We start from the raw sequence: 12,460 nt of genomic DNA on the forward strand, positions 1-12,460 counted from the left end.
CACAACAGAATAATTCTGGGTGACTTTAACGCACCACTGTCACCACTGGATAGATCTTCCAAACAAAAACTAAACAAAGAAACTGTAAAACTCAATAACACAATCAATAACTTAGACTTAACAGACATATATAGATTATTCCATCCATCAACGAGCAGATTCACTTTCTTCTCAGCAGCACATGGAACCTTCTCAACAATAGACCATAGGTTATGCCACAAAGCAGCCCTTAGTAAATGCAAAAAAAGAGATTCTGCCTTGTGTTCTATCAGATCATAATGGAATGAAATTAGAAATCAATGACAAAATAAAAAACAAATTACTCCAACACCTGGAGATTAAATAATATGCTACTGAATGAAGCATGGATAACAGAAAACATCAGGGAGGAGATAAAAAATTCTTAGAGGTCAATGAGAACGACAATACAACATTTCAAAATTTCTGGGACACTATGAAAGCAGTATTGAGAGGAAAATTCATTGCATGGAACGCATCCAAGAAAAAAAGAAAAGTCAACAACTAAATGACCTAACATTACAGCTCAAAGCCCTAGAAAAAGAAGAACAGAACACACCAAAAGTAGAAGACAGGAAATAATTAAAATCAGAGCTGAAATCAATGAAATTGAAACAAAAGAAACAATTCAAAATATCGACAAAACAAAAAGTTGGTTCTTTGAGAAAGTAAACAAAATAGACAAACCCTTAGCCACACTAACAAACAGGAGAGAGAAAACTCGAATTACTAAAATTCATGATGAAAAAGGAAATATCACAAGACACCACTGAAATACATAACATAATGAGAAGCTACTTTGAAAACCTATATTTCAACAAAATAGAAAATATCGAAGACATCGACAAATTTCTGGAGACATATGATCCTCCTAAACTGAACCAGGAGGACATACACAATTTAAACAGATATATATCAAGCAATGAAATAGAAGAAGTCATCAAAAGCCTACCATCCAAGAAAAGCCCAGGACCAGATGGATTCTCACCTGAGTTCTACAAGACCTTCAAAGAAGAACTCATTCCAATACTTCTCAAAGTATTCCAGGAAATAGAAAAGGAGGTTACCCTACCAAACTCATTCTATGAAGCTAATATCACCCCCACACACAAACCAGGCAAAGACACATTGAGGAAAGAAAATTTTAGACCAATATCCTTGATGAATATAGATGCAAAGATCATTAACAAAATACTGGCAAACCAGAAAGAAAATTCTGCACCATGATCAAATGGGGTTCATTCCTGGAATGCAAGGATGGTTTAACATCTGTAAACCAATAAACGTAATCCATCATGTCAATAGACTTAAGGATAAGAATCATATGGTTATTTCAATTGATGCAGAAAAAGTGTTTGACAAAATACAACATGCCTTCATGCTGAAAACACTGGAAAAAATAGGGATAGTAGCAACACACCTGAACATTGTAAAGGCTATTTATGCTAAGCCCACGGCCAACATCATTCTTAGTGGAGAAATATTGAAAGCATTCCCTTTAAAAACAGGAACAAGACAGGGATGTCCTCTTTCACCCCTTCTATTCAACATCATCCTTGAAATACTAGCCAGAGCAATTAGACAGACTAAAGAAATTAAAGGCATGCGAAAAGGAAAAGAGGAACTTAAGTTGTCACTATTTGCTGATGACATGATTCTCTACTTAGAGGATCCAAAAAACTCCTCCAGAAACTTCTAGACTTCATGAGTGAATTCAGCAAAATAGCAGGCTATAAAATCAATACGCATAAATCTAAACTATTTTTATACGCAAGCGACGAAACATCTGAAAGGGAAATGAGGACAACAACTCTATTTGCAATGGCCTCAAAAAAATAAAATACTTGGGAATCAATCTCTCCAAGAGGTGAGAGATCTCTACAATGAAAACTACAGAACATTGAAGAAAGAAATTGAGGAAGACCTTAGAAGATGGAAAGATCTCCCCATGTTCTTAGATAGGCAAAATTAATATTATCAAAATGGCCATCTACCAAATGCGCTATACAGATTTAATGCAATTCCAATTAAAATACCTATGACATTTCTCATAGAAACAGAAAAAGCAATCATGAAATTCATCTGGAAGAACAAAAGACCCAGAACCAAAGCAATCCTGGGTAGGAAGAGTGATGCAGGAGGTATCACAGTACCAGACCTTAAACTCTACTATAGGGCATTAGTAACAAAAACAGCATGGTACTGGCACCAAAACAGACAGGTAGATCAATGGTACAGGATAGAAGACACAGAGACAGACCCACATAAGTACAGTAACCTCATACTAGACAAGGGTGCCAAAAACATAAAATGGAGAAAAGATAGCCTCTTCAACAAATAGGAAAACTGGAAATCCAAATGCAGTAAAATGAAACCAAACCCCTATCTCTCACCCTGCACAAAACTCAACTCAAAATGTATCAGGGATCTAGGAATTAGACCTGAGACCCTTCACCAAATAGAAGAAAAATTAGGCCCAAATCTCTATCATGTTGGCTTAGGACCAGATTTCCTTAACAAGACCCCCCATAATGCAAGAAATAAAATCAAGAATCAACAAATGGGATGAATTCAAACTAAAAAGCTTTTTTTCAGCACAGGAAACAATCAATAATGTGAAAAGAGAGCTACAGAGTGGGAGAAAATCTTTTCCACACACACTTTAGATAGAGCACTCATCTCCAAAGTTTATAAAGAACTTAAAAAACTTTACACCCAAAATACAAAGAACCCAATCAATAAGTGGGCTAAGGAAATGGGCAGACACTTCACAGAAGAAGATATACAGGTGATCAACAAATATATGAAAAAGTGCTCATCATCCCTACTAATTAGAGAAATGCAAATTAAAACCACCCTAAGATTTCATCTAACTCCAATTAGAATGGCTATTATCAAGAACACAAGCAATAATAAGTGTTGGCGAGGATGTGGGGAAAAAGGCACACTCATACATTGCTGGTAGAGTTGCAAATTCGTACAGCCACTCTGGAAAGCAGTGTGGAGATTCCTCAGAAAGTTTGGAATGGACCCACCATTTGACCCAGCTATCCCACTCCTTGTTTTATACCCAAAAGACTTAAAATTAGGGGCTGGGGAGATAGCTCAGTTGGTAGAGTGCTTGCCTTGCAAGCACAAGGCCCTGGGTTCAATCCCCAGCACCGCAAAAAAAAAAAAAAAACTTAAAATCAGCATACTACAGTGATGCAGCCACATCAATGTTCACATTGATTCAATTCCCAATAGCTAGATTGTGGAACCAACCTAGATGCCCTTCAACTGACGAATGGATAAAGAAACTGTGGTATATATACACAATGGAATATTACTTGGCCATAAAGAAGAATAAAATTATGGCATTTGCTGGTGAATGGATGAAGCTGGAAAATATCATGCTAAGTGAAACAGGCCAAGCCCAAAAAACCAAAGGCCCAATGTTTTCTCTGATAAGTGTATGACAATATATAACGATGGGGGGTGATGGGGGGAAGAGAAGAATGAAGGAACTTTGGATGATGTAGAGAAAAAAGGCGTGGGAGGGGGTGCAGATGGAAAAACAGTAGGAAAAAAGACAGTATTACCCTATGTATATGTATTATTATGAATGGTCTGAATCTACATTGTGTACAACCATAGAAATGAAAAGTTGTTCCCCATTTGTGTACGATGAATCAAAACGTGTCTGTAGAAATAAGAAATATAAGAAAAAATATATAGTGAAAAAAAATCAGGTTATCACATAAATATTTTTTATCTGTTACTGAACTTCACAGATGCACAGAACAATTAATCTTAGTCATTTCTGTTATGGTGGGACAGAAAGCATGCTGGTAACATCAAGATATTGTTCAGATCCTTGACAAAAATACACATAAAGCTGTGAGCAACACAGTGATTTCAATTTATGCACTATCAAAGGAACAGGAAAAACCCATTACACGGTGGGCAATTGAGTACACACATTTATCACTGAGTTAAAAATATCCTGCTGCTTTGTTCCAAGCACTGGGGAAAGTGTGTGAAATAAACATCTTCTATCTTAACCATGAAGTACACAGAAAATCACAGCATCTGAAACAACCGGTTTGGGGAACTGTAGTTGCATTTTTCAAGTACAGTACAGGGTGTGAGGCTAATCTGGAGTTTCTTTCCACACCTGGATGATACTAAGACATGCTATTCTTTTCTATAATTATACTGACCCATAACTCACATGTTTTAACACTGAAAAAGAGTAGACTTATTCAAATTGCCCCAGGTCAAAATGAAATCAAATCCCCTTCCAACATACAGGGCATGAATCCAGCGGAACTGCATTTGCCTCCATTAGTTCACATCTATAATTCATATTAATTGTTCATTCTTTATTCATGTGGCTACCTTTAGTGCTGAGGAAAAATCCTGAATTGGTCTGTTCAAATGAGAAAGCATTTCATCCACTTACATTATGCAAATCTTAGGTTATCTCTTGGTTTGAAACACTGCATGAAGTCATCTCCGTTGTGGTTAAGCTCTGGCACACCATCATGCGCACACGCCCAGCAGAGCACCCCACAAGGGGAGCGTCCTGGAACCATTACACAACAGCATGAGCGAGCACACAGCACCGAGCAGCAGCCGCTCATCTGTCTCCAGAGCACACACCTTGGGGAAGGCAACAAAAACACTGTTCTCCAAACACCCTCAATACAGGGCACCAGATGCCTTTCTTTATCTTGGTAAATACTGTACCTCGTGCAAACTAAGTCAATGTTCAACAGAGAATGAAATCTATCCTTGCTGCATTACAGGAATCAATATTTCCACCCTTCCCTTCGGGCAATCCTGACAAGAAGCATTCACGGTGAGTGTGCCTGAACGGTGCACGGTGGGGGAATCTCATTACTTTAGTTCTTTGTTCACAATGAAATTTATTAATATTGTGTTGTTTGCAAGGAGAGGAGGGAGGAAGAGGTGGCTGAGGATGCAAGAATAAGCTGTCCCTGACTTCTGACATCGATGTGCCAACCACGTGGTAGGCAGTGTACACCAGTCCTTCATGTGGGCACAGCCTGCAGAGGTCAGCTTCAGAGGACAGCACTCTCCACATATTCATTTAAAAAAAAGGAAAATGTTGAACAGCAAGAATTAAAATCATTCTCACCTAATGACAAAACCAATTTTAGTATCCTCAACAATTAGAGAATTATTCCTTTCAGAAATAAATTTGCAAGTAATATTTGTCTGCAGATAGCATCTGCAAATAAGAAAATATGCTTTACCCACCAAACCAAGGTCTAAATGTTATGCATCTAGACATGGATTTAAAAAGAAAGATGCAGCACTTCATAGCATGACTCTTTTAGCTGCTTACTCTTTAACTGCACTGTTACCCAAATACAAGAACAAACCGGAGCATGCTCCGGAGCAGAACCTGGTGGTGACCCACACTTTGCTCCAGCCTCACCAGCAGGCCTGCACAGGACTCAAGGCTGAAGCCGCCAATCCAGGCAACAGCACTGTTGTCTCTTCTCTGAGAACCAGAAGAAGCATGTGCTCCACTCTGGGTTCATGACATGCCTGAGTGAAGAAATTCCAGAACGGACTCCTTGCTCTCTTAAAGGGACATGCCTGAAGAGGACCCATACAGTTCTGTCTCTACCTGGAGCCTGGGTGCCCACCAGCCCAGGGCTGAGGTCCCACACAGAGCAGCAGGAGAAAAAAGCAAGCAACAGTGTGGACCACACGGCAGCTGCCCATCTGCCAGACCCAGCAATGTGGACGACAAATCTCCCTAGAGTTCCAGTCACTCAAGCGGGGTTCCATGCTCAGCCATCAAAACCAACGCAGCTGACCCGAGCCACATCCAGACCCAAGTTAATGATCGTCATTTGCTTTCTTCTCCTGATGTCCACAGGCATCATTACTTCCTATGCATGATCTCTTTAACTATTACTTTATGTAGGCACTGGATCCGCCCCATGTAAAGTACTCTGAGCAGCACTTAACTGCTGAATATTTGTTTGGTCCCACCAAATGGTTATAAATCAAATTATTGTGCAAGTTAGTTAACACACAGGCACATACGCAAGACAGTGACCACAGACATATACACCTTGGAAAAAACCTCATAAAAAGCAATAGTAACTGGATATCTTTCTTTTTAGAACAAAGATTTAAGAGTCAAATAACGCTTCAAGTTTAAATACTGTACATCTTCCTTAGCCAGATTGAGCTCAATATTTAAAATCCAGCCAGGAAAGGTATCAGGTCTGATACTGCTAATAAACTTTTCAACCACTGTTACCTAGAGTCAAGACAGTGGTGAGCAAGAGGGGCAGCAGTCAGATCACTTCTTAGTTAGCTCGCTTAAAACAGCAGGTGGACTTCAGAGGACAGCTTGTGAGCCGCAGAACCTGCTCACACGTCCATCCTCTCTGTGCAAGTCAAGAGATTTGGGTGGTGTTTTTAGCCTTCCATTGCTGTGACCAGAAGACCTGACAAGAACCAGGTAGGGGAGGAAAAGTTTATTTTGGTTTTAGGGGTTCAGTTCCTGGTCAGCCAACTCCACAGCTCTGGGTGCAGAGCTCATCATGAGGGAGGTGTGGAGGAGGGACAGCTGGGGGTGTGACAGCCAGGGAGCAGAGGCAGAGCTCCACTCACGGGGTCCACTTACCACAGGCACCCAAATCCCTCTCCTCAGCCACACCACACTGCCGACAGTCACCACCCAGCCCATCCATATCAGCGGACTGGCCCATGGACGAGGCCGCAGCCCTCACAGCCCGATCCCCTCACCCAGAATGTTCTTGCACTGGCTCCCCAGAGCTTTGGGGGATGCCCCACACCTAAGCCATGACAGGGGGCTCCATGCACGCAGGCCATCACCGCCGGGAAGCCAGCTGCGGCTCACTGCGCTACCTACTGTCTGGATCTTAAAACGTCCCCAGAAGCCCAGGAAGGCTTGGTCATCACCTGGAGGGCCAGGCCTGGTGGAAGGGAGCGAGGCTGCGGGGGATGCCCCAGCAGGGGACAGAGGGCGGGACCCCTGCCCTCTCTACCTTCGTCTTCTGTCGGGCGGTGAGCAGCTTCCCTCCACCGTCTCACTGTCAGCAAGCGCTGCCTCACTACAGACTGAAACCGCAGGGCCAGGCAGCCCAGAGCCAGGACACACCTCCCCACACTCGCGGATCTCCACGCTGCACGTGACCGTCTGCTCCACCTGCGACTCAGGTCACCAGCCTCCCAAGCGGAACTCAGCCATGCTCGTGAGAAAGGGGCTCCTGTCACGGCGCCACGCAAGTCGCCCCACCTGCTGGGCCACCCTGGGCTGGGAGGGCACTGCCCCTCTGGTCAGGATGCACCGACGTTCTGCAAGGGGTTGTGGAGGGATTCGGGGAGCTGCCCGCTACCTCCTCCTGTGGACGGGGGCAATGCCCTGCCCACACTCAGTCCACGTCCCCTTCTGGTGAGCTAGGCTGTCTGCCCCACAGCAGTCACATAGTTGTCGGCAGCACCGTTTCTGAACCACACCGAGGCGCTCCTGGGGTGCCCCGTGCGCCCGAGCCCGGCAGGGTCACGTCGCGGCGTCGGGCTGAGCCGCTCTGCGTTGTGGCCCACCGCACTTTCTAGAAAGCTTGCAGGGCCTCCCACGAGGGTGTGGCTGTGGGAGTTTTCTATTCGAATCTCTTAGAAAGGCACATTCCACTTCTGAGACAGATCGGAGACTCACGGAGGGCGCACACTCAAGACCACAAGTCTGCCTTCGAACAACCCCCAGTGACAAAAGCTCAGGACAAGCGCTGCTTCCTGGGCTGACGCGGGTTCCAATCCCCAGACTGATTCTTCATTACTGATCTGCAAGCTCCATGAGTCCAGGGCTCAGGCACCACATCTCTGCTCCAAGATGGAGCCTCTGGCATGGCCAGGCCTGCCCACGCTCACCTGAGAGCCTACCTTTCCTAGCTCACCTGAAAGCCTGCCCACCGAGACCTGTCTTGCCCTGGCTCACTGAAGACCCTGCCCGGGTTCACCTGAGACCCCACCCTGCCCAGGCTCACCTGAGACCATGCTGGCTCACAGGAGACCCCACCCTGTCCCTTCAGCTTGACTTCAACCAAGTCCCCACTCAAGAGCCACCAACCTCCTCCTTTCCCTAATGCCACCAGTTTATTTTTAAAGAAGGGGTCATATTACTATAAACCATATTTTTTACCCTGGTTTTCCATAAAACACACACACATTTTTTTAAGAGAACAAGAAACTGGAAATAACATTCAATACACTAAAAATAATTCCCTTTCTCTTCCTAGTCCATGAGCTACCAAGTGAGGGTTCCTACACCACACAGATACTTACACATGATATGTAAGTGAAGAAACACAGCGAAACAAGCTGCAAAGTGAAAACATATGTACCTAACCCTGTGTTCTCTTGCACTCCTAGTAACATGCCTTTTGTGTTTTCCATGGTAAATGTAGGACTCCTTACCTCTGCCATGAAAATCACATGTGAAACATGAAATGCTTCCCCAGCAGTCAGCACAGAACAAATGCTCAACCCTACCTGTCAGTATCAGAAAAGGGCCTTGGAACCAATCTGTTCAAAGCTTTTCTCCAGGGCAGAAAGCTGAAGCTTTAGGAGTCAAACACTCAACACCGAGTGCCGAAACAGCACCCGTGTTTTCCAACACACAAGCAGCATTCTCCCACACGCCAGGGCACCTGTGGTCACAGCCCCGCAGGGGAGGAGCAGGAGAGTCACACAGTCAGGAGGGCCACCACAGACGGGGCTCTGGTTGACGCTTATCCATCAGTAGGTGCCGCTGCCTGTCTGGTCTTTTGAAGTGGGGACCTTGTCTACGGCCATACCACTCTGAACGCGCCCGATCTCGTCTGAAGTGGGGACCTTGGTAGTTCCTTTTGTCCTTCTTGTGTTGAGGCCTCTCATACACAACTTTTTTTTTTTCTTTCTTTCTTTTGAGGTGCTGGGGATTGAACCCAGGGCCTTGTGCTTGCAAAGCGAGCACTCTACCAACTGAGCTATCTCCCCAGCCCTATACACAACTATTATGCAATGTTTCCTTCTCCCCCCCCCCAGGAAAGTTAGCTATGACACATAGGCATTGAAAATATTTAAATTATTATCCAACTGAAGGGGATGGGGTGCTGGGAATCCAAGGATAAGCTACTTCTCTCATTGGGAATGTAAAACTGACAGTGATATACATCTGAGAAAAAGAGTAGATCACTATAATTTTTAAACTTTGAATTCCTTTTGAAGTATGTTTTTATATAATTTAAGAAGTTGTGTATTATTTCCTATACATTTATTCCCTAATTCTTCTCCACCATCATCTACTTATAAAACTAGAACTAATTGGAAAATGAAAAAACTATCAATGCTTGCTAGACATGAAATTTTATGATAAATATTCTCTGACAGTAAATAATAAGACAATCTCAAGGCTCTTTGCTTGATATCACCTCAAACCCTTCACAGCCAATTGACGTTCTGCCCAGGAACACAACGAGCGATGACTTCATTCTCTGGGATGAAGGACAACTGAGCTCAACCTTCCTGTCACTTTGCTGCAGCTAAGGCACAGCTGGGACTGAGGCAGATAAACAGAAGGTCCCTGGGAGGCGAGGTGGACCACGAAAATCGCAGCACGACTCAGCCCTGCCCCACCGCTTGGATGAAAAGTCGCCAATTTTTTTTTTTTAAAGAAGAAATTTCAACTTTTGAAGGTTTTCATTTCCCAGTTGTTATGGAAGATAAAAAAGTTAATATTTAACAAAATCCCAACAATTCAAAATGAAGCACTGTCTTAAGGCACCTTGCTCATTTACATGCAAGTTACTGATGTACTGCTTTTACTGCTACCCAGCTAAACCATCTTACCAAGTTCCTCCCGATGCCATCAGCTCATCCAGATTCCCCACAAACAGCTTACAGAGTCAAGTCAGGCACCGCTGGACACAGAACTGCTACTTTACTAAGATGGCTTCCAGCCCTCACTCCCTCCCTCTCTTGGTCACTCATGAGGTGTCCAACACACTGCCACCCAGAACACCTTTTATCTTGGCCTGGGGAATTTTGTCTACTTGTCCAAACACAAATGATGGGATCTAGGCAAAAATCTACCACATTTTCCCTCAAATCCGGTTCTACAGGAAAGAAGGAAGGTTGCTGGTTGTCAAGTTAGATGACAGTTATAATCAAAGACAATAGTATTTTCCTTTCTAAAAGGAGTAATTGGCGATGGGCACAATGGCACATGCTTGTATTCCCAGAGGCTCAGGAGGCTGAGGCAGGAGGAACAAGAGTCCAAAGTCAGCCTCCCCAATTCAGTAAGGCCCCAAGAAACTCTGGAAGACCCTGTCTCTAAATAAAATACAAAAAAGGGCTGGGGATGTGGCTCAGTGGTTAAGTGCCCCTGGGTTCAATAACTGGTTAAAAAATAATAATAATAATAATTGGCAACTTTGCCTCCTTGACTCTGCTTCCTTTAGGTAAATATAAAGCCCTCAAAGCAAAATGACTCAGAGAAAAAGCCAACAAGCACACAGCCACCCTCTGAGGGGCACAACCTCACACCCCTACAACCCCGCAGGACCCCCCATAAGCACACCACCTACACACACGCCCATCCCCCACGCCCATATGCCCCCCGCCAGCACACATGCTCCTAGCCTATACACCATGCCCCTATCACCACATTCCCCACGCCCACGCCCCACAACTACACCCACACACACCCACAGGCACCCCACAAGCACCACACACACATCCACAGGCACTCCCCCGCCACACACACATCCACAGGCACCCCACACATCCACAGGCACCCCACACATCCACAGGCACCCCACACATGCGCAGGCACCCCACATATGCACAGGCCCAACAAGCACCACACACACATCCACAGGCACCCCACACATCCACAGGCATCCCTCACATGCACAGGCACCCCACACATGCACAGGCACCCCACAAGCAACACACACGCACCCGGAGGCCGGCGCGCCGTCCGCCGCCACCCACCCCACTCACCGTGCCAGCAGCCGCAGTAGCCCCAGTCCGCCTTGCCCGGGGCGCTGCGGTAGAAGCACCAGGGAGCGCCCGCACCGTCGGGGCTGCGGCAGAAGTTGTGGCGCTGCCCTCGCAGCGGCGCCCAGCCCTCCGGGGGCGACCGCTCCAGGAGGGCGGGCACCTCCGCCCAGCGCAGACACGGGGCGCCCCGGGCCGTCTCGTTGACCCACGGCGCGCCCGCGGGGCAGACCCCGGGAAGGCGCGGAGCCCGGGCAGCAGGCGGGGAGCGCGGGGACGGCGCGGGCGTCCCAGGTCTCCGCTGAGCCACGGTGCTGGAGAACGCGTGCTGGCGCCCCGGGGGCGGGTGGCGGGGGCGGAGCGGGTATCCACGCAGCGGATCCACGCTGGTGGCCTCGCGGAGAACCCCTAGCATGAGCGCCAGCAGCAGGCCGGCGGGCGTCATGGTGCCGGCACTGCGAGGTTTGGTCCATGCCCGGCGCGGCGGGTCCGAAGGGGCGGAGCGCGCCCCCTCCCAGCCCGCGAACGGACACCGCCCCACCCACCCCCGTGCCTAGGGGGTGGCGGGGTCGCCAGTCAGGGAGAGGCGGGTTCCGAGTTCCGGGCGCCCAGGCGCGGGTGGGGAGACCCGGGCAGCTGCCGACCCCCTGCCGCCAGGAACACTGCGCAGCCCGAGTCCAGCGGTCCCGGGTCACGCTGCCCGCGGCCTTGTTCCCACCCGGACCCTGTCGCGCTTTCTCTGCTTTGAAGTCTTTAGAAAGTGTGGCTGAAAGTGGATGCAGCCCTGCCTGGCCACTTCCCAGGGCCGCCTTACCAAAGCGCGGGAAGATGTTCCGGCCTTCTGCTGAGCTGTGAGCTCTTCAAGGGCAGAACCGCGTCTTGTTCAGCTCCCTGTCCGGGTGCTGAGCTTCGTGCCCAGCGAACAGTGCCGAAATTAATTCCTGAACCGACCCAAGGAAAGGAGCGGGAGCCTCCCACTTCCCCGCACCTTGGACAATGCCAGTTGTGGGTTATTATGGGGATTCAGGGAGGCTCTCTTCATATCAAATGTCCTCGGTAACCAGAGGATACGTCAACTGTCCCGGTCTCCATTCTATCCAAAACTCCATCCTTTCAGCACCTGTCGGGTTTTGCGGACAAGGGACTTGAGTTAAGTCTATTCCTTGTCTCTGACCTGCAAGCACTTCTACAGCAACTGCTGGCCTGAGCTTCGCTGAGTAGCTCCCTTCCACGCCGCCCCCGTCCAGAATTAAGTCAGCTTAGAATGTGTAAAAAGTTAACTGGGCCAGAGGTTTTAAAATCTCCCATTCAGTTGCTGACAGTGCCGCTACAGTGAAACAAGGAAAACGAAGGTAACGTCTTCCTTTTTGTGTTTCATTACCAGGGAGGAACAAGCAAATGTACCCCG

General features: G+C 46.9%; 1 protein-coding gene across 1 annotated transcript in view; it reads right to left on the reverse strand.

The window, feature by feature from the left end:
* Nucleotides 1-11,497, reverse strand: part of Prss12 (serine protease 12) — a gene marked incomplete at its 3' end in the record, with an annotated part of 40,452 nt that extends 28,955 nt beyond the window's left edge. The window contains 1 exon segment of the mRNA XM_053743456.1: nucleotides 11,056-11,497. Coding sequence (XP_053599431.1) covers nucleotides 11,056-11,497 — 442 coding nt within the window.
* Between the last annotated feature and the right edge of the window lie 963 nt (nucleotides 11,498-12,460).

The sequence above is a fragment of the Sciurus carolinensis genome, chromosome 10 (genome assembly GCF_902686445.1).
Source record: "Sciurus carolinensis chromosome 10, mSciCar1.2, whole genome shotgun sequence".
Classification (NCBI taxonomy): Eukaryota; Metazoa; Chordata; class Mammalia; order Rodentia; family Sciuridae; genus Sciurus; species Sciurus carolinensis.